The 23890-nt window shown below is 40.0% G+C and overlaps 1 protein-coding gene across 4 annotated transcripts in view; it reads right to left on the bottom strand.

Moving 5' to 3' along the window:
• Positions 1 to 2259: 2259 nt before the first annotated feature.
• SLC35A5 (solute carrier family 35 member A5) overlaps positions 2260 to 23890 on the bottom strand; it is a 50754-nt gene continuing 29123 nt past the window's right edge. For 2 of the 4 annotated variants that reach the window (XM_073616259.1, XM_073616260.1), the window contains exons 2-7: positions 22675 to 22833; positions 21424 to 21527; positions 18358 to 18486; positions 15662 to 15729; positions 5741 to 6488; positions 2260 to 2596 (exon numbers count right to left, since the gene is read on the bottom strand). In XM_073616259.1, coding sequence (XP_073472360.1) covers positions 2528 to 2596; positions 5741 to 6488; positions 15662 to 15729; positions 18358 to 18486; positions 21424 to 21527; positions 22675 to 22801 — 1245 coding nt within the window. In that variant the 5' untranslated portion in view covers positions 22802 to 22833 and the 3' untranslated portion in view covers positions 2260 to 2527. Of the gene's footprint in view, positions 2597 to 5740; positions 6489 to 15661; positions 15730 to 18357; positions 18492 to 21423; positions 21528 to 22674; positions 22834 to 23890 lie in introns of those variants that run through there. The other 2 variants (XM_073616261.1, XM_073616262.1) reach the window with 2 other exon arrangements.

Genomic DNA, 23890 nt, shown 5'->3' with positions numbered 1-23890 from the left:
GCCCCGCCATATGCCTGTTCATTTATGCATGATTTTGAGCAAAAACATATTTTTTTCAATGATCTTTTTCGGGAACATTGCGCCACTTGGTGGCGCTATATAGATGACATTTTTGCCATATGGCGGGGCAACATTGAATCACTCAAAACTTTTGATGAGATGATTAATAGTATTTCACCAAATATTCAGTTTAAAATCCACATCGGCGGGGATTCTGTCCCCTTTTTAGATATACGGGCATATATAAAACAAGGACGGATTGAAACTGATATATATACGAAACCCACAGATGGGAACCAGCTACTACGATATGATAGTTACCATCCCCCCCATGTCTTTAGTTCTATCATTAGAAGCCAACTCCTCAGAGTGATGCGGATAGTGAGTGATACCACAATAAGAGATCAGAGATTAGATGAAATGTGCTGTAAATTCAAAGAGCGGGGCTACCCAGAAGGTCTAATTAGACAGGAATTAGATAAAATTTTGAACCCTATCAAGATCTCCAATAAGAAAAGATATTTATCTGATAAACCTAGGATTCCATTTGTCTTTCAGTTTAGTAGTTATAGTGATAGGATCTTTAATGTGTTGAGAAAACATTGGACGATATTGAAACGATCATATCCTCAGATAGAGGAATTTCAATTAACTCCCATGAAAGCGTATCGGCGCAATAAAACCCTGCGCGATCTTTTGGTACGATCTGAATTTAAACCTGATAGGCAGGAGGAGAAAAGAATGACTTTTCTTGGTAGTAAAAGGAAGGGTTGTTACTCGTGTCTCAATTGCATTCAATGTAACCTAATGACTAAGGGCAACAATTTCTATCATCCCAGAACCAACAATAAGATAACAATTAATGGCTTTTACACCTGTCAGTCATCATATGTGATCTATATTCTCACATGCCCCTGTAATCTCCTGTATGTGGGGGAAACGACCCAAAAAATTAAAGACCGTATCGCACAACATCGCAGCACAATTAGACATCCCCAATCAGGTCTTCCTGTATCGCGTCATTTTTCAGAAATGGGACACAAAGACACCGATTTACGATTTATGGTGCTAGAGGAGATTCCTCATGACAAAAGAGGGGGCGATAGGATTTTGAAATTAAAAAGACGTGAAGTTTGGTGGATTAATAAATTACAGTCCTTGTATCCTGATGGTATGAACAAGGATTATGATTTATATTTATTTATGTAGGAATCGTTTTGGGTACGAGATTGTAAAGAAGTTACGATCATATTTTTGTATTGTATTTTCTTTAGATCGATCACAAAGAGTCCCCGTTGGGAATACTAGATAGCAGAATATCAGCTGGAGTCTATGAAGAAATTTGAGACATGATCAAGAATATTAATATATATATATATATATATATATATATATATATATATATATATATATATATATATATATATATATATATATATATATATATATATATATATATTTGTGAAATATAATTGGAAAGATCTAATTAATTAAATGAGAGAATTTAGTCAGTTCTTAATGTTATGCTGATGATACATGATACATAATAGGATGAATCTGTTGTAAATATTTTTCTATTAGGAAGTCTAGGATGGTTTACTGGAACTAGATTTATGCAGCAGGGTTAGATGTCTGATCGTGTATAGGTGTTTTGTGTAGGATAATTAGTTAAGTGAACACAGGTGTGTACTAGACTGGGTGTTGATAAGAGAACATAGTGTGGTTTGGCTTTTCACACACAGCCAGAAAAGCCTGACGAAGAGCGACTTGCGCTCGGAACTGTACAGTGGCTTGCTTGTATTTGAAATATGTAATGGAATAATTTTCAGTAAAAGGACACTTTTTGCATCAAGCATCGTTCTACGTGTTTTTCCTATCTTTTATGGTGGAATTTTGGGAGTCCACCCTGACGGTGTCTTGATTGAACAAGGATATCAAGAGAAGAAGGTAACCCACCTGATGTTTATCTATATATATATATATATATATATATATATATATATATATATATATATATATATATATATAGATATAGATATAGATATAGATATAGATATAGATATAGATATAGATATAGATATAGATATAGATATAGATATAGATATAGATCTATATATCTATCTATCTATCTATCTATCTATCTACACACATACACACACACACATATACATATACATACATACATCCATACACATGCTTCATACAACGTGGTACCTTTTGCTTTTTCCAAATACAGAAAAAGCACAAACATGAAAAAGGTTTTAGCCATTCTGGTCTTTACTAAACAGTCAAAAAAGTAAGGTCCCTGGGGAGGAAGTTTTTTGTAGAATTGGTGAACATTAACAGGCTATGGTATTTAGGGTAGACCATCCTAAATATCTTAGACTATAAGGATTATCATAGAATGACCGTGCTAATAAATATGGCCCATTGTGTGCAAAATGTTTTATAAATAAGAAAAATGTCCATTTTGTTATTTTTCACATTATTTAAGAGCCAGCCTTGGTTGGCTTATTAGTCATTTTAATTAGAAGATTTGTTCATCGGTTTCAGAGTCATCACTTATTTTGGTAAGTTTTTCAAGTTCTTGGCCATCCTACAGAAAACAGAAGAAATCAAAAATTATGAAAGATTATGAGAAACTGACAAAAAGGTAAGAATCAAGCTAGAGTAGAACTATAGGCAAAACTTTTTTTTTTTAGGATAGAGTAAGGGAAGGTTATAAACCCTATCAGTTTGTTTTTCTGCAATCTGTACTCCATTGGGGAGATTCCCCTTCACTTCCTGTCACATAGCGAAAACAGGAAGTGAGAGGAATTTCCTTGGGGACTTCCAGGTCATCAGAACTAGTGACCCCATTGGAATATTTTCACTCTATTACTTTTCTGGGGACAACCCAAAATTTTGGGTTTTTCCTTTACTTTCAATGATCATGGTAAGCAGAACTAGAGAGGGTAAATCTCCCCAATGGGGACACAGAAAGCAATACTGACAGGTGTTGTAATCTCTCTCCACACTATTCAAAACTCAAAAAAAGTTTTGCCTTTAGTTATAGTTTAATGTTACAGTAAAAAGAAAATTACTTGATTTACGTAAAACAACAAATGATAAAATTCATTGTTGAACTGGAAATCCATCCAAAACCATTATTTTTCACTCTTGGATAGAGTGGGAAGTGGCATCTTTGTGTGGTGTTTATTTGCTCTTTGTGCTCTCACCAGGGATATTTTGCCTTATTGACCCTCATACGGTATCTTGTTCTGGGACCATCACCTGAACAAGGTAGAAACAGCAATACCACCTGACTTAGGTTCCCCAGCATCTGTCAATTCTCTTCCTGGCCTGATAACAGACAGCAAAGTTGCGCCTTTACTCCTCAGCCAGGACATACTAGCAGGCATCAAATCCAAAAGATCTACCATCCCCGATATCCAAAACTGTAGAAATGCATGATACGGTCTACAGGAGGGGAGGGGGGGTAGTGGTCAATGACAAAAAGGATCTGGGGATTCTAACAGATTATAGGCTTAATAACACCATGATGAAATGCCAATCAGCAACTTTGAATGAACAACAATATAACCTGAAATTATTTTCAAATAGGAAATTTAGGGGGGGGATAAGGAATGTGATCAACTTGTTTAAACACATAATTGGTGCTTATATTAAAACTCAGGGTTCTGTTGTTCAACTTAAGGTCACTGCAAATGACAAGGAGACACACGTTGTGCCTGGAGAAACTGGGGTTTAACATCCCCATATAGAAAGGCTTCTTTACAGTTAGGCCCCTTTCACACGGGCAGATAGAATTCAGCTTTTAGCTGCGGCTAGATGAAGATATCTACTGCACCTAATCTTACACAATTCTTTCCTACGGCCCCACGCTTAAAAAAAGGCTGGATGTGTTTCAAAATGCACAACACAGCTGGATAGCAATATTTTTAACCACTTACCCACTGGGCACTTAAACCCCTTTCCTAACCAGACCAAATTTTCAGCACTCTCACATTTTGAATGACAATTACTCAGTCACGCAACACTGTACCCATATGAAATTTTTGTCCTTTTTTTCACACAAATAGAGCTTTCTTTTGGTGGTATTTAATCACCGCTGGGTTTTTAATTTTTTGTGCTATAAATGGAAAAAAAAAATGCATTTTTCTTCGTTTCTGTTATAAAATTTTGCAAATTAATTTTTCTTCATAATTTTGGCCAAAATTTATACTGCCATATATCTTTGGTAAAAATAACCCAAATCAGTGTATATTATTTGGTCTGTGTGAAAGTTATAGAGTCCACAAGCTATGGTGCCAATCACTGAAAATTGATCACACCTGATGTCTCGAAGGCCTGTCCCGTTACCACCAGGACAAAAAATTACCCCATTTTGGAAAGCAAACACCCCAACATATATTCTATGAGGCATAATGAGTCTTTTGAACATGTCATTTTTTTCCACAAGTTTTTGGAAAATGTGGAAAGAAAATGAACACTTTTTTTTTTTTTTTAAACAAAGTTGTCCATTTATACAATATTTCTAACACATAACAATAATTACACCCTAAAATATATTCTGCTACTCCTCCTTAGTATGGCGATACCACATGTGGGAGACTTTTACACAGCCTGACCACATACAGAGGCCTAACATGCAGGGGGCACCGTCAGGTGTTCTAGAGGCATAAATTTCAAATCTAATTTGACTACCTATTACACTTTTGTGAGGCACTGTAGTGGCATGGATGTGGAACGGATGAGCATGAATGAGGCATAAATGAGCCGTGGATGGGGATGGCAGAGCCGTGGATAGGGATGGCTTAGGCAGGAATAGGCACAGAGCAGACCTGTGAGCACTACAGATCCAACCCACAGCTTTGTTTACAACTTATCGCTCCATCATTGAACATGTGCGATCACGTGGTAAATGGCCGCTGTCTTCCACCATTTACCGTGATGCGGACCCAGCAGTCACGGATATTCCCAGGTGCACGCCCCAGGAGGTGCGTGATTCTGGAAGGATGTCATAGTACGCCCTCCTAGAGTTATCAAGCCATGCTGTAGTCGTCATTCAGCTATGGCACGGTTGTTAACTGGTTAAGAAATAACATGGATTAGGGTGAATGTATAAGAAATGGCAGGGAAAATCTGATTTCATTAAAAGCAGCGGTGTCTCAATCTTTTTACTCCCAAGGAACCTTTGAAATCATTTACAGATTTTTGGGAAACCCCTTTTAAAATCAATTCAATTTGGGGGAGGTCAGTGAGGAAAAATGCTCCCTACATGAAGGTGGATGCCACTCTTACAGTAGTAGTCAGAATGCCACCCATGCAGTTAGCTAAAAAGATAATTGATGGCATGTAGCTGACTGTGCCATGCAGCATTGGCCCAAAAACTAAGCAGGTACCATGAAATTGGAGGTTAATCTACCACAACTCAAGGAACCCCCAGCAATCTCTAGAGGAACTCTGATTGAAAATGGCTGTCGGAGGCTCAGGAAGGTTTTGCCTGTTGGAGCAAATGATTTTTTTTTTGGCTTCTTCAGGATTTGCCCTAAATTTAGGGTTCTGAGAATGCAGGTTTTTTATTTATTTCTCAACATACATGTGTCTTTTTTTTTAACCCAATAATGTAAGTATGTGGAACTTATATTTTAGGTTAGCTGGTCTCTAAGTTTACATTTTGTTGAAAAAAAAAGAGCAATGGAAAGATGTATACCAAATCAATCAAAAAAGTACTTACTCTGCCAGATCGCTCCCAAACATCTCCATTTACTACTTTTAGCTTGTCACGTCGTGCAGCTCCTTTGGATTCAGAAATTCTGCTGGCATTATAAATATATATAGCGAGAAGAACCACAGGTGCTTCTAGAAAGAATTCCAGAGAGGGTTTAAAATTGAATACAAAAAACGACACAATCGCAATTATAACTGTTGTCACTTGTGCCGTGAGGACATGAAACATATTGTCTCGGAATTTCAATATAAAAGCCACCGACAATCCTACAAACGCAGTTGCAAAAATGAGAGCAATTGAAAATCCATTATGGCCATAGAAAAATCCACAGGATTTTATTTTGCTAAAGTGCTTGCTGTGAAGAGACAACGTGAGGCCATTGAACAACACGCCAAACACGTAAAGTTTGCTGTTTTGAATGAAAATGCTCTCAGAAATCTGGTTCCCGTCTTTCAAAATTTTTTCATTGTAGATGTTCGCTAGAGCTGATATAACACATTGAATTATAATGAGAAAATGACCAAATCCAAAGGGCATATTTTTCAGTGCAGACTGTAACACCAAAGTTCTGGACTCCTGGTTTTCCGCATCAGTCTTTGACACATAAATGCAACTGTTGGATGGGGCTGAATGGAATATGTGGTGAACTTCATGAACAGAGACATCTTTTTGGTCACCGTATTGGGATGTCAGGCCCATAATAGAGAAGAAGAGAATAAGCAAGGATGCCCATTGAACATATGAAAGCTGACGCCTGCAAGAGGACACAGGACAGACACATAAGGCTCTAAAAATGCATTTCATATTTTCAGAATAAAATCAATTTTCAGAATAAAATCACTTATCATTTACAGAGAAAATAGGATTTTTATAACAGCTTACCTGTAAAATCCTTTTCTTTGAAGTACATCACGGGACACAGAGCCATAGTAGTTACTATGTGGGTTATAGGTCACCTTCAGGTGATGGACACTGGTACACCCTAAGACAGGAAGTCCACTCCCTATATAACCCCTCCCACTACTGGGAGTACCTCAGTTTTTGTAGCAAAGCAATACACGTGTATATTAGAAAGAGGGGCGGCACCTCTGTGTCCCGTGATGTACTTCAAAGAAAAGGATGTTACAGGTAAGGCGTTATAAAAATCCTATTTTCTTATCATACATCACAGGACATCAGAGCCATAGTAGTTACTATGTGGGTTGTCCCATAGCAATGCCAACTGAGGGGAGGGAGACACAACAGAATTAGGGCAACATGAGACTAGAGGAGTTATACTGCTGCCTGCAACACACTACGCCCAAAGGCGATATCCTCATGCCTTTTTACATTCACCTGAAAAAATATGGTATATGTATGGACTGAAGACCAAGCTGAGGCCTTGCAGATTTGAATCATGGAAGCTTGGTGATGCACCCCCACGAAACACTAACAGCCCTAGTCAGGTGTGCTTTAATATGAAAAGGTGGAACTTTCCTCTTTAAACCATAAGCTTGAACAATCACTTGTCGAATCCATTTAGAAATAGTAGATTTCAATGCTGCCTGTCTTCTTTTAGGACCTTAAGGCAACACAAACAAAACATCAATTTTTCGAATCTGAACAGTTGTTCTTAAAATAGATTTTGACTGCTCTCACCACATCAAGAAAATGTAGTGACTTTTCTTCTGCAGAACGGGGTTCTGGGAAAAGAAGGTAGAACAATATCCTGGTTTAAATGAAAACCTGAGACTACCCTAGGTAGAAAATTAGGATGAGGACACAATACAACCTTATCCTTGTGAATTAAATATGGCTCTTTACAAAAAAGAGCAGCCAACTCTGATACCGTTCTTGCAGAAGATATGGCTACCAGCAAAACTAGTTTCCTTGTCAAAACGGATCAAGGGAATATGTCGTATCGGCTCAAAAGGCTGTTTCTGTAATGCCGACAGGACTAAATTCAAGTCCCAAGGGTTCAGGGGTGACTTAACCAGAGGTTTTAAGCCACGTTACCCCCTGAATAAAACTACAAACCAAAGAGTGTGAAGCAAGTGGTCACTGAAAAAATACCGATAAGGCCGAAACCTGGTCCTTAATAGTACTTAAGACTGGCTTTATTTCTAATCCCATCTGAAAGTCAAGGATTCTACCTATGATATATTTCCTGGGGTGCCAATCAATATACGCTTATTACAATTTTTATTTTTTAACCAAAAATATGTAGAAGAAAAGTTTTAGCGTCTACAAAATAAGGGAAAGGAATTATAGCATTTTTATTATTATTATTTTTACTAGTAATGGCGGCAATCTGTGATTTTTATTGTGACTGCGACATTATGGCAGACACGTTGGACAATTTTGACACATTTGTGGGACCATGAGCATTAATACAGCAATCAGTGCGATTAAAAATGCACTGATTACTGTAAAAACGTCACTGGCAGTGAAGGGGTTAACACTAGGGGGCAGTGAAGGGGTTAAGTGGGTCCTAGTTTGTGTTCTAACTGAAGGGGGATGGGGACAGTGCAGGGGGAAGGTAACAGATCGCTGTTCATACTCTTTATGAACAGGCGATCTGTCAGTTCTCTCCTCAGAGAGCCGGAAACTGTGTGTTTACACACACAGTTCCGGATTCTCGTCTCTCAGCGGAGATCATGGGAGCATGGCGGTGATCGAGACTGCCGGGCACTTGCATCGGCTCTGGGGGCAAGCGGGGGGCGCGCAGAGCGAAGCGACATTACAGAACGTTGTTTCACCCAGCCCAGCCATACCACTTGCGGCGGGTGGTCGACATGTGGTTAAAATACAGTTACTCCTTTTCTTAAATGGCAAAGGGGTACTTTTTCCACTAGAATTTCTTTGGATGCATTACCCAAATCATTCCCAAATAGCTACCGCAAAAGGAAGACTAGCCAGGAGCTTCATGCATGGTGCTTAGCGAAGGGCGCAAGGCCTGAAGGATAGAATCTCTCATAGCAACTATTGCAAACATAAAGCTGCTAGTAGTTTGCCAGATCCTGAGCCTGCTGAGCAGGATAAAGTTGAACACCTGCTTAAACTGGTCTCTGAACGATTAACCAATTACTATCAGTGCAGACTGAGACATTCAAACTGCCAGAGAAAAAAGTTGTTTTTTTTTTTTTAATAGGAATTCCAACTTTTTATCCGTTGGATCCCTAAGCATTTGAGCATCGTCTGCCGGACAAGTCAAACTCTTATTCCCAGAGGATATAGCAGCGTTATCTACTGGTATACCCCACTTTTAGTGAATTTTCTCCACCATAAGATAAAGTGTGAAAAAAATTTTTAGGAGGGAAAAAAAAAAAAATGCTCATCTGGATGATCCCACTCAGATACAAAAAGCTTTTCCAGCAATGAATGGACAGGAAAGGCATGCACAGCTTGAGGAGGCTTTAGTGAACCCAAACACTCAGTTAAGGGTACATAAATGTGGAGCGGACCATTCAGCAAGAAATTGCACCATCATTCTTACAGATTGTGAAGCTGATCCCCCCGCATTTGACCCCTCAGAAGAGGAGTCATCAGCCTCACCACAGTTCCCTGAGGGAATTCGTCTTCTCCCGCCCCCAGTTCCTCAGTTTGAGGGTCCTGAGTAATGTAAGAGAACCTGTCGCATTTTGTCCCAAGCTGGGATGCGATTAAAGCCGCTAAATTTTTATTTTTTTCCAATCCTTTCATGGCTGAGGAAAAAAAGACCTTTTTAGTAACAAACAGGGGCTGCAGTGTTGAAAACAGTTGCAAACATTTCATGGCCCCGATGTTCACTCTGTCCAGCTACCCCCTTCACAGGGGAGGATGCCATTGTAGAGATAAGTAGGCTTTCCAGAGCTTGAGGGAGACCCTTTTAGCCCTTTTTTGGGGGTGTTTCAACCCCCCTTCTGACCTTAGCCCGATGCACAAAAGCAGAGGTACTGTCAGAAGAAATCACATCCGCTGCTTGAGCAATAGTCCAGCCACTGCTATTAATGCTCAGCCTGATGCAAATAGTAAAATGTGTCAAATAGGAAATGCCTGTGTCACCAAAACCTTTCATGCCCCTCTTAGCTCGTGTCCCTCTGACAACTTGCAGCCAGCACAAATGGAGTTTTTACAACACACTCCCGCGCCGGCGTTGGAGGACGCCAACACCGCGCTAAGCCCCGCCTCCTCCATCGCATCGCACCTCCCCTCCTTAAAAAAAAAAAAAGAGTTTTCCCGCATGAGGGCAGGCCTCCGATCTGCCCGGATCAGCTTGTGTGGGAGGGAGGGATGGCGAGGAGGAGACCTGAAAGCTGCCACCATGCTAGGGGCGGTGAAAGAAAAAGAAAGGCATCGCCGACCGTTCTCTAGCTCTCTCCTAATGTTCAGCCCTGTGAAGAGGGGGAGAGTTCAGCTCAGGTGGGGGGTGTCTGGTGAAGCAAAATCCCCCAAACTTACCGGAGGTCTGCCTGCTAGCCGGAGGAAAAAAGCTTGCTTCTTCTGTGACACAGCGTGATCTCTGAGGAAAGCATGAGAAGGTACGTGCTCCATACAGCCCCTAGTGGTGACTTAGGCATAACAACATTTTTCTTTTTAAAGGAGACATTTCATAAGAAAATTAAAAAGATTTATTAGAAAAACTCCACTTACCTTTCCCTCCGCAGGGTTTTCTGTGGTATAAACCAACTGACCCAATCTTCACCCTTCACGGTGGGTTCCGTTAACAAACCTTCAGGAACCGGGGACCCTCGGGTAACCCACACTCCTGGCCCTGTAATAGCACCCCGCCAGTAAAACTTTATGACTCTAAAATAGCCAAGTACTGGATCCCAGGATCCAGCTCTCTAAAAAGAGAAGAGTTACAGGTAAAACCTCGTTTCTTTGGACATGAGGCCCGGGCACCATTCAATTCGGCCTAAAAGACACTTTCAATGGATCCGGCTGCATAGCTAGCCCCGGCAAGGATTGCTCCAGTGGAGCTCAGCACAGCTTTACTCGTGACCAACACTGGCGAAAAAACTTGGGTACTTCCAGTAGTGGGAGGGGTTATATAGGGAGTGGACTTCCTGTCTTAGGGTGTGCCAGTGTCCATCACCTGAAGGTGGCCTATAACCCACATAGTAACTGCTATGGCTCTGTGTCCCGTGATGTACGATAAGAAATAACAGTTTAAGAGCAAAATTCTACATCAGTATGGACCCACCTGATGCTATCATTTACACTGTTTGGCAGACTGAAATGAGAAATTCTAAAGCACATTACTCCTTTATTGAAAAAGCCAGGGACACTAAACAACTTTCCAAATATAACCTATTATCTGTGCCCTTCTATCCCCGTGCATTAAGGGCCGTTAGCACAGGCCCAGGCTAGTGCAAACATTGCTTTGTTTACATTCAGATTATCTGCACAGTGCAGTGTAAAAACCCTCATACTTCAGACTTGGAAAAAAAAAATGAAAGGTCCATTTTTAAGATCTTAATGTGTACCCCGAAAATGTCTCAATTTTTGACGCCCTAGAGCAGTAGTCTCCAAACTGTGGCCCCTTGCTTGCTTTTATCCAGCCCTTATAACGCTATTTTATTCACCTACACCAATGAAGGGAACAATTCCTCCCAATAACACCAATGATGGGGCACAGTTCTTCCCAATGACATCAACAATGGCACCAATGATGGGGCACAAATTCTCCCAATGACACCAATGATAAGTAATTGTTTACTCCCACTGATACTGGGACATTTTATACTCCTGATGGCCACAGTCCGGCCCCCCCTAAAGTCTGAAGGTCAGTAAACCGGCCCTTTGGAAAGTTTGGAGACCCCTGGCCATTTTTTCCCCCCTAGAAACTGGAAAACAAGCACATTTCGCCTATGATGTCAAACATTTAATTTGTGGTATTACTATCCATTAAAATGAATAATTTTACAATGTAGAGTGCAATGCGAGTTTCGCAACTTCTCTGAGCTGCAACTTAAAGCTGACCTTCACTGCATCTGAGCACCACAAACCAAAAACACTATTTGAATCATCTTTAATTGTCAAAGCAAACTCCCCATCCATCTATGTCTCTATGCTTTATTTTGTTGAGAAATCACTTTGAAAAACACCCCCTAGCATTTCTGGCCGTGGTCATCTTGAATAAGGGCAAATTATTAATGTAGCATTTACTTCCTGAAATTCATCTGCCCTTGGCTCAAGCATGCATGTAGGAGTGTGTGCTTAGCTAAGAAAACCCCTCCTCCTCCTCTTCTCACCTCCTGAAGTCTTCTGGGATGTATGACATTATTTATAAATAATCACATGTAAATATGATATACTTTCCTATTTACTAATGCTAGCAGCATGAGGATTAAATATAATCAATGTTGATTGGGCCAGTGAAGTTCCACTTTAAGCTGGCATTGGGACAGCATAGACTGGTTTAGTGGGCATGGCATCACACTCCCTAAATTGGAACTATTTTTTATCAACTGGGTTTGAATTTGTTAATATAGTATAACTAGAGGCAAAACGTTTGTTATTTTTGGACAGTGTAAGGGAGGGTTATAACTTCCTATCTCAAAGGCAAAAAAATGGGAAATGAAAGTAATCCCTCCCAAGTGAGGAAGACCCTGGTTGTCATCAGGATCACCAGAACTAGTTTCCTCACTGGAAGATTTCACTTCTATTCCTGACAAGTACTCTCTGTGATAATAGTAAACAGGACAAATAGATGTGGCTGAATCTTCCTAAGTGTGCATTCACACTTGTGCGTCTTAAAAACTGTGCGATTTCTATTGCGACTTTACCGTGCAACTTTGGATGAGTGCAAATTTGTTATGATTTTGACCAATGTGATCATCTTGTTTGTTCTCTAAAAAGTTGCTAGACATGTGCAGAATTCTTTAGAGTAGATCTGATGGCAGCATGTTTAACTGGTAGATAAATATGTGGCATTTCCAGTTGGTTGCTCCAAGAAAGACAAGATAAGACAACTTTTACAGGAAGAGGAAATCTAACCTGTCCTAAACAGCAACATGTGGCTTTGTGGGAGACACCCATTGTTCCTGGCACTTAACCAGTAGAAATCTCTTCTCATGGAAAGTCATTGCTCTAGAGATCATCAAATCTAAGTTCAGATTTAGGTGCAATGAAAAGCCAGCTCCACATTGCACTGAGAGAATGAGTCACAAAAGGAAAAATAGTAATCATTCCAAAAGATAAAATATTTTGTTTGAGCTAATCCTGTAGTGAAGGAAATATGTTAACTCACATTAAACGTCATAGATGTAATTTTTATTAAATGCTTAGGTGTTAAAGTAGAACTATGGGCAAAACTTTTTTTTTCATTTTGGATAGAGCAAGGGAGGGTTATGACCCCTGCCAGATTTTTTTCGCCATCTCTGTCCCATTGCAGAGATTTCCCTTCACTTCCTGTCCCATAGCCAAACAAGAAGTGAGAGGAAATACCTGAAAACTAAGGGAATTTCTTGGGGACCCAGGTCACCAGAACTAGTGTCCCCATTGGAAGATTTCCCCTTTATCTCTTTTCTGGGGATTTTCTTTTACTTTCAATGATAATTGTAAATAGAGAGGGTGAGTCTCCCTGATGGGAGCACAGACAGCAATAAAGACCTGACAGGTGTTCTAATCCCGCTCTACTCTGTCCAAAACCAAAAAAAAAAAAAAAGTTTTGCCCTTAGTTATACTTTAAGCTTTCACTTAACCATAATGAATCAGGTAACTAGCATTTTTATATGGAGAAGACAGAAATACATATTTCTCAGCATAGATATATCCTTCAAAGTAAATCTGTCAATCCTGGCCATCTTAACCTCGGAGGATCAATCATTACACAATGCCTCCAGCTATAGTCGGCCAATAGGGGCTTGCTAAGAATATGAAAATACAAAGATCCCCAGGATCTGACAACAGGTTCGGTTTAAGAGCCATTTTAACCAACATTAGGACGACTACACAGTGGGGTTGATATACTAAAACGGAGAGTGCAAAATATGGTGCAGCTGTGCAAAAAAACCAATCAGCTTCCAGGTTTTTTTTTTTTTTTTGCCAAAGCTTAATTGAACAAGTTGAAGTTAGAAGCGGATTGGCTACCATGCACAGCTTCCCCAAGATTTTGCACTCTTCAGATTTAGTAAATCAACAGAAGTGTCTGCTAGCCAAATGTTTGCTGTAAAAATATGCCGATATGACGAGATGCACAAAAATGACTGCTACCATAACCAAACAATGATAAAATACCTTTAGTGTTTATAAAGAGAGAGCAAAAATAAAAAAAACTTTATATCAAAAACCAAAACATTTTCAACCGAATAACTAGTCCCCCAATACATCTCTAGATAAGGGGTGCCAAATCAATTTCATTGCAGGCCACATTAGCGTTATGGTTGCACTTTAACCGCTTGCCGACCAGCCGCCATCATTATACTGCGGCAGGTCGGCACGTTCCAGCGAACCGTCGTAGCTGTACGTCAGCCCTTTAAGCGGGGATAGGAGGCGCGTGCTCGCTGCACTGTGGCGGTCCAGATGCGCATGGCTGGCAGTCGTGGGCACGAGAGCCAGAACAGGGACGTGTGTGTCAACACAGTTAACCCCTTGATCGCCCCCTAGTGTTAACCCCTTCCCTTCCAGTGACATTTACACAGTAATCAGTGCATTTTTATAGCACTGATCGCTGTATAAATGTCAATGGTCCCAAAAATGTGTCAAAAGTGTCCGATCTGTCCACCATAATGTTGCAGTCCCGAAAAAAAAAAAAAAAAAAAAAAAAAAAAAAGCTGATCACCGCCATTACTAGTAAAAAAAAAAAATTTTTTTTTTTTTTTTTTTTTTTTAACAATAACAAATAACAATAACAAATTACCAAAAATATGTAGAAGAATACATATTGGCCTGAACTGTGGAAAAAATGAGCATTTTTAAAAAAAAAAAACTGTGGATATCTATTACAGCAAAAAGTACAAAATAGTGTTTTTTTCAACAATGTCGCTCTTTTTTGTTTATAGCAAAAAAAATAAAAATAAAAGCAGAGATGATCAAATACCACCAAAAGAAAGTTCTTTTTGTGGGAAAAAGAAAAGAACGTAAATTTTGTTTAAGTATAGTGTCGCGCGACCGCGCAATTGTCAGTTAAAGCGATGCATTGCCGTATCGCAAAAAATGGCCTGGTCATTGAGCAGGCAAATCTTCTGGGGCTGAAGTGATTAAAGGGTCGGTTGCATCTGTAAGACTATATATTTATCCAGGGCTTTTCTTCCCCCTCAGAGAATTGGAACTCAACCGCGTCCCCCATGCGCCAAGCCGCACTAACACTGGGAGGATCTTAAAGGGGCAATAAATAACAGGAGTGCATTATGTGCGGAGTTCATGGATGCATTAAGTACAGAGCGCAGAATTCAGGGTTGCACTACGCACATGATGCAGAGTTCAGAGGGGCACTACATATCGAGTGCAGGGTACAGGGGTGCTCTATGTACATAGTGCAGTTTGAGGGGTGCAGAGTTCAGGTGTGCGCTACGTACGAAATGCAGGACTGAGGGGTGTGCTATGCATAGGGTATATAGGGTTCAGCTCTTTCACAGGCTGTCCACATCTCACTTCCATCCCTCCTCACCTCTTTACCACTCTCTCCCATTTAAAACAGTTTTAGTTTCCCAAAAAATTATAGAAATCAAGTCAGGGTTGATCAAAGTGTAGTTGTTAAATTGTCCCCCCAGCATAAAAGGTCTATATGCTAAGCAGGAGACAGCAGCTAAGGACTGCTTCTCTCTGTACAGTGGTCTGACACACCCTGATTTGTCAGCACTATAACCAATGCTTGCTTTCTACAGCAAATTAAGCATGTTACACTAAGACAAACAGCCTTTTCTTCTCAATCACAGATAGCAAAAAAACAAACACACTGATTCATCCATAAAATCCCTTTAATTAATGGTTCATTATAATATTAGATAAATCTTCACTTACTTAAGTATGATCCTGAAGAAAAATGCAGTTGTAATAATGACAAAATTGGATAACAATACAGCCATGGCCTGAGAGCAAAATTAAAACAGAAAAGAAGAATTAATAGAACAGAAGAGTGAATCATGCAATCATTGCAAACCATCTGCACAAACACTAGAGACCAAATGGGAGGAATGAATACCAGTAATTATAGGGAAACTACTTGGAGGAGGTTTTTACTTTTCTGCTATTCATTTCAACATTTTAGGTAATAAGATTATTCCTCAAATCTGTCTGTATCCGCTAATGCTGGGGTGAAGCAGGTACCTAGCTGACAGGCACCCCCTCCCACTTCCAGGCGAGTTCGTCACGGAAAACTCAGCCAGAAGTTCGTCCCCCTCCTCCTTCCCCTGCCGCCGGGCCATTCACAAAGCACAGCGCACTTCATGCATGTGCAGTAGGGAACTGGCTGTGAACCCACAAGGCTTCACCCAAGAGCCGATTGCAAAATTGGCTTGGGTGATAACACAACTGGATTCGTGGACAGGTATGCGTAAATTTAGTATTCATAGCTGCTGACTTTTACTTTTTTTTCTGAAGGAGCCTGGAGCTCCTCTTTAAGGCTAGTATGTGAAATAATGCTGAATGATATTCAAACTGCAAGGCAGAGCAGCAGAAGCGAATCACTGCTTTGGCTGCTCTGTGTTGCCGGCTGCACTAGGGGGCAGTGGGGTGCACGATTCCTTTTTTTTGTATGAGCTTTATCTGAACTGTACAAAATGTACACCTTATTCACTGCAATGTCAGGCAGCGCGATTCGCTGCTCTGCTCGACATTACAGTGCGATTCAGCCAGGTGTGCTGTGATAAAATGCAGCATGTCTGCATTTAATGCAGCACTTGGCTGTATTGCAGTGTGAATGGGACACATAGGAATTGTTTGCGGTGTGTCACTTCAGTGACTGATGTTTTACCATGCGGTAAAACGTGTCACTGCATATAGTCTGAATTGGCCCTTAGAAAGACTTACTTGTGTAAAAACAACAGTGGGCTCCATTCACAGAACCAGATCACATGTGGCATGTGTGCCCAGACACATTTTCCTTACATACTGCATGCGATCCTGAAACGGTCAATTCACTATAACGTTTTGTGGTATTTACTGCAAAATACTGAAAACAGTCAGTAAATACCACATGCACAGGCATTAAACTCAATTCCCAGAAGGAAATAAATAATTAAATTCATGCTGTAATTAAGTGGTGATCGAGCTATGGGGTCTTTAAAAAATGTGCGCTGGCTGTTAAGGAGTCATCCAGCAACTGTCAAGGTTGTTAGAGAGCAGGGAGCTGCTGTGTCCTTTACGTCGGCAGAATGGCCCCTTTAGGAAACGGTACTGCAGGCCGCAGACTTGATGTCCGCCGGGTGCCCGCGATCGTGTCACGGACAGAAAGAATGGGGAGATGCTTTTGTAAACAAAGCATTTCCCCGTTCTGCCTAGTGACCTGAGTGTTTCAAAGTCGCACTTTTTTACAGCGTTTTTGCCGTGATGTTGTTCAGGTCACCAATGCAAAAGGTAGAAAAACGCCTGTAATCTGCCCCAAAGAAGCTCATGTTCTTTTTTGAGCTTAGGGCATTTTTCAGGCGTTTTGCTTAAGATGACAAAACGCTCAAATGTGAACAGGTGCCATTGAAATGAATAGGATTTTGCTTGTTGGGTGTTTTTCAGGCGTTTTACGAGCTGAAAACGCTCAGGTGTGAATGCAGCCTAATAGTCATTTTAACCAGTGGTTACTGGGCACTTAAACCCCCCTCCTACCCAGATCAATTTTTAGTGCTGTCACTCTTTGCCCGGTCATACAACACTGTATCCAAATGAAATTTTTATCATAATAATTTTTCCCCCACAAATAGAGCTTTCTTTTGGTGGCATTTGATCACCTCTGGGTTTTTTATTAAAAAAAATGAAACAGTTTTATATTTTGTTATAAAATTTTGCAAACAGGTAATATTTCTCCGTCATTGATGTATGCTGATGAGGCTGTACTGATGGGCACTGATAGGCTGCATTGAAAGGTGGCACTGAAGGGCACTGGCAGGCGGCACAGATGAAGTGACTGTGCCTCTTCCTCTTTGGGACTGATGTCCCTTAAACAGAAGCCGGTCAGCGTGAGGAGAAAGAAGAAAAAAAAAAAAAAAAAAAAAAAAGGATCACCGATCAGCTGTCATTGGCTGATAGCTGATCATGTGGTAAGGGGCTGGGATCGGCACCTTACTCCCATCTGTGATCACCCAATTCTCATTGTCTCGGTGAGCAACAGAGCGCGACAGGCACGCCCTGCTGGGGGCACGCTCGGGGAGTGTGCAAATTGGAGGACGTCCATTGATCCCCTTCTATCAATGTAGGTCCGCGCTGTAGCCATCATTCGGCTATACGCGGACGGGAAGGGGTTAAAGGATCTGGAACACAGCATCTGACTTTTGGAATTTTAACATATCGCACATCCTCTTATGTTGGTTGCTTTTCACCTGCATTGGATATGTTGCATTTCTGTAAACACAGAATATACTATTCCGCTACACTAAATTGCTTTTAATTCTCTATACTAATCATTGGAAACATACTGCATGTGCTCTTAAGCCCTTACTGAATAAAAAAAAATGTATGCAACTCTGTAAAATAAAAAAAAAAAAAAAAAAATGCCAATAAGTACTTACTGGCTGTAAGTAGGTCAAAACATAGAAAAAGATCAGATTATCCAGAAAATAAAGAAATGCTGGAACAGCCCATTTCATGTAGCGACAGAACTCTTTTAAAGTAAAACAGTTACAGCATCTAAGTGGACGCTTCTCTAAGAGGGGGAAAAGAAAAAAACATTTTAATGAAAGATTACAAAAGCCAACTGAAGTCTATAAAAGCACAGAACAAAAACAAGTTGCTTTGTGTATTAAAGGAAAGGTTAAGACAAAATATACCTATACAGTAAAACCTTGGATTGCGAGCATAATTCGTTCCGGGAACATGCTTGTAATCCAAAGCATTTGTATATTAAAGAGAATTTCTCCATAAGAAATAACAGAAACTCAAATGATTTGTTCCACAACCATAAAGTTCATAAAGTCCTTCAGTTTATAGTCCATATAAAAAGCTTATAGAAAACGTGACCAGGTTATGCAACCATAAAATATCCATCCACAAATGGACGCCTCCACAAGGGAATTAGAAGCAAAATCCAGCAGGAGCTAGAGTATAAAAGAGAAGAGAGGCACCTCTAAGTGTAGCAATATGGTTACATTTAATGAAGGTACAACATTTAGCAACTCACATGGTTGATGATTAAAACAGGCACATCTAAGTATGCAGGCATCTGGGGTAAACGCTGACACACGTACATCCACACAGGTTGAACTAGATGGACTATCGTCTTTTTTCAGCCTTACCTACTATGTAACGCTGTCCACATAGACCATCCTCCGCACTGCCAGCTCTCACCACTGTCAGTCTGCAATCGTGATCGAGAAGACTACCCTGCAGTAGAGCGATCTGAAAGACAATGGCTATGCGGAGGATGGTCTATGTGGACAGCTTTACCTCAGATGCATGCATACTTAGATGTGCCCGTTATAATCAACCATGCGGTTTGCTAAATGTTGTTCCTTCATTAACCATATTGCTACACTTGGAGGCGCCTCTCTTCTTTTATACTCAGTTGTGACGTGACGCTACTTGTATATCAAGCATCGCTCGTTTATCAAGTCAAATGTATAAAAAAAAAAAAGTTTGCTTTTCTTGCAAAACACTCTCAAACCAAGTTACTCTCAATCCAAGGTTTTACTGTACTCTGCAACCTGTTGGAGAATAGTGATTTTGGTGTGCCTTGAAAAATTAACCTTAAAAGTTTATGTAAGCCCCAACAATGAACTTTTTCTTATTTGCTCATTTTTTTAGTCTGTTAAACACTTGACCTCCAGGCCTTTTTCACACGCTGTCTCTGTGGGAGGAAAGGAGAGCTGATAAGAGCCAATAACTGGCAAATCACTGTTTACATTGTGACAGCTTTAAATGGACACAATGAAAGAGAGAAGAACTAATGCGCAAAACCAAACTCGCTTACATATACAAAATAAGGATATGAGAAGCTGCCAACATATAAAAGTGTTCCCACACAGAACAAAATATTGAATAAAGAGGTATGTGGCGCTAACTATAAATACTAAAAATAGTGAACAGTAATAAGTATGATAAACACACCTGATAAAAATATACTTCCAAAACCGTGCTGCAACTAATGTGCTAAATAATCAAGTGCAAGCAATCTTCAGCATAATAAATGATAATAAACATTCATAATAATAATAATAATAATAAAGTGCAAGCCAAGCAATAAAGTGCCAAAAATACTCAAAAAGTGCAGGTAGTGCAATCAAAATCTGAATAGGATCTAATATTGTTAAGATGTGCAAACAGAGCAATAAAGTGCAAAAAATAATCCAAAAGTGATGAAAGTGCAATCAGAGTCCAATAAAGAAGAAACAGATCTCCATATGACAGTTCATAGAAGAAGAAAAAAGTGCATGTGCAATATAATCGAACGATATCCACTTCATCCAATTATTATCACCATCCCTGGTGCGCCACTCGTTTCCCCCAGCCTCTCACCTCACATGAAGACCCCTACAGGTAAAATCAGGCCTTGATATGAATAGAACCAGGATCCTCAGTAAGGATGAGCTCCGGCGTGTTCGCACAGCCCACGTGCAGAGCCCGCCAGGAAGTCGGCACTGCGCTAATCACAGGCATTGAGACATTGTCCCGATGCACGGCTGCAAAGATCGGGACATGTCTCACTGCCTGTGATTAGCGCAGCACAGTGCCGACTTCCCGGCGGGCTTCGCACGTGGGCTGTGTAAACACGCCAGAGCTCATTCTTAATTGTCAGCAATCGATCGACTCCCACAGATATCCACAGCAATACCGATACCGGGGTGGACTTCAGGCTCATCAAGTGTGGTAGGGTCATGCAATAAAGAGGGAGGGGGGCTCTATAGTGCAGTATTTCAATCTGTTTCCTCTATTGGACTCTGATTGCACTTTCATCACTTTTGGATTATTTTTTGCACTTTATTGCTCTGTTTGCCCATCATAAGAATATTGGATCCTATTTGGATTTTGATTGCACTACCTGCACTTTATTGCTTGGCTTGCATTTTATTATTATTATGAATGTTTATTATCATTTATTATGCTGAAGATTGCTCGCACTTGATTTTTTTAGCACATTAGTTGCAGCACGGTTTTGAAAGTGTATTTATCACACGTATTACTGTTCACCATTTTTATTATTTAGTATTTATAGTTAGCGCCACATACCTCTTTATTCATTTAAATGGACACAGCTGATCACATGGTAAAGGGCCTCTGTGATTGGCCCTTTACCCCAATCTGTGTCCAAAGCACACAGCGGTCACAGAGCAAGCCCTATGCATGACCCAGGAGTGCGCAGGAGGCATAGAACTCCTCCCAGAACTGGAGACCTGCGCCGCAGTCGCCTATTGGCTGTAGCATGGGCGGAAAGTGGTTAAGGTAAAGAAATGTCTAGGCTTTAGAACCAATTTAAGCTATCCTTTTCTTTTTCTAACATCACTCAGATAAAATGAAATTACAAATCGGTATGACAAAAGCATAAATAAAAGCAGATAAAACGCATTGTTCCCAGAGCAGATCACATTAGTTTAGACTAGCTTTGTATGCTGTCAGCTAACATTGGAAAATGATGTAGACACCTTGCCTTTCAGAATGACTCTAAAAGCCATTATCAAGCAGGAAAGCAGCTTGACAGCCTCGGCGCACACATTAACGGTAGCTGGAACATAGTCATAATTGTTATCTGCAAAACAAAATACACACAGTAATTGAACATATACTTTTGACATTAAGGGTTTGTGTCCTGCAGCACAGCTTGAATGTTCAGTGAAAAGCAAGTTGACAGACACAAAGCTTTAGTACACAATAGAGCTTTGGCTGCCTGAATTTCAGGGCTTTATCTTAGGTGCTATAAAAAAATAAAAAAAACACGATGGCTACATATACAATTAATTTATTGAGCTAAGCTACAATTCAATTATATGGCCTTGACCTTCTAATCATTGCTGTAAATGGGGTAAAAAAAAAAAAAAAAAAAAGCACAGAAGGTCAGGCTGTGCAGTAGACTACAAAAAGACAAACATATGACAAAGCTGAAAGATTTATATTGTAAGCTGAGACACATCTCACAGTAAGACAAATTAAACCATGGTACAGCCACAGAAGCAGCAATGGATTGGCTTACTTCTTTTGTTTTTGTGTCAATTAGCTTTTCCCCTCCTATTGCATTTTTTAAACATCACAGCAAGGTAAATAACAAAATGGACTGCATTACTTAGGAAAGAAAGTGCATATAATAAACGAAAATGACTGATGAAATTCTACACTGATGTCTAAAAAAAAAAAGAAAAAAAAAAAAAGATATATCAGTCTTTTTATGCTGGTTACTGAACAAGAGTGCATGTCATTTTCTAGGCTCTAGTGACGCCTGCTGGTCAAAAAATAAGTTTCAGTACAAAGACAAGACTGCCTGCATACTCATGCTTCATCACTCTTGATCCTTTTTTGATGTTTTATTTAGTCATCTATAGGTTATTTTTAAATAAACTTTAATTTTAAAATCTTCTTGATGCCATTATCCCTCCTTCACAAACAAAAAGGAAGATGGAACTATTTTTGACCGGGTTCACATATGTGTGGCTGCGAGTTCGTGCCTGGGGTCTGGTGCGTGTCTGTTCACCGGTTCAGGTGCAAATTTTTGCCTGAATTTGGACCTGAACCCAGCCCAAACATGCACAGGACCCTTTTACAATCTGCTCCGCAGCCGTAAAGGACCTGAGTGAACCGGCTCCATTGAGAGCCGGTCACACTCGCCTGTCATGCGAATTGGATGCAGGGAAACCCAACACATTGTACAATAAAGCATTTGAAATAAATAAAAGTTGTCTGACCCTTATTGGCTGAGAATTTGACCAAAAGGACGCGGCTTGATCCCAGAGCGACATAAGTGAATCCAAGCAGAAAGGTGTGCAGTGTTGATCGAGAGAACGATGAGCTCAGGCAGGGCTTGAACCTCATTGTTTCAGATTCCGAGCAGCATGTCCTGCTCACTGAAATCAACAAAACATAAGAAAACAATTAACTTAATTTTTTTTCAAAATTGCTTTATACTGAAGAAAAAAAAAAAAATCAATAAGGAAAAATTACACACATAAGGGTTAATTCTCATGGCCACCCAGGACTACACACCACCCACCCAAATCAGTGTACTTCTGTGGTGGGTATGGCCAGGCATTTGCAATCAGTTGCAGGTACTCAGCCTGCAGAAATCAATGACAGGCTGCACATCTGTGCGCATAGAATTGCACATGGAGCAATTACATGTGGTTAGAGCAGTGGTCTCCAAACTGCGGCCCTTTGGGCACTATTTTCATCCACTTATACCAACAATGGGACATAAATCCTCCTTCAAGTGAAGTAGCACAATTTCAAATTAATGACAATTGAGTAATAGGAAAAATGGACTTTGACGGCACGTATAGAAAAATATAACAAATTTTTAATAGTTCACATAAATTACAAACGTATACAGTGCACATTTAATAAAACACATAATTTATACATAGAAAATGACACATTGGTTGGTCCAAGGGGAATACCACTTGTATACTTCCTGTGGGGCTATACTATTTGTATCAGAAAAAGCCCACACTGAGATACGGCATTGACTGTTGGGTATTCAAAGGTCCATGAAGAATTAAAATTGCTCTACATGTTTCGCGACTGTAAATGTCGCTTCTTTAGGAGCTTCTGTATTTCTAGCTAGAAAAACAAACTTCAATTAACCACTTGCTTACTGGGCACCTAACCCCCCTCCTGCTCAGACCAATTTTCAGCTTTGAGCGCTGTCATCCTTTGAAAGACAATTGTGCGGTCATACAACACTGTACGCAAATGAAATTTTTATAATTTTTTTCCCACAAATAGAGCTTTCTTTTTGGTGGTATTTGATCTGGGTTTTTTATTAAAAAAAAAATTAAAACACAGATTAAAGAAGAAAATACAAAACTGTTTTATATTTTGTTAATGCATTTTGCAAACAGGTAATTTTTCTCCTTCATTGATGTACGCTGATGAGACTACACTGATGGGCACCAATTGGCACTG

Source organism: Aquarana catesbeiana, linkage group LG02 (genome assembly GCF_042186555.1).
Source record: "Aquarana catesbeiana isolate 2022-GZ linkage group LG02, ASM4218655v1, whole genome shotgun sequence".
Taxonomy (NCBI): domain Eukaryota; kingdom Metazoa; phylum Chordata; class Amphibia; order Anura; family Ranidae; genus Aquarana; species Aquarana catesbeiana.
Note: the sequence above shows the minus strand (reverse complement) of the source record. Positions and strands in the feature narration are given on the sequence as shown.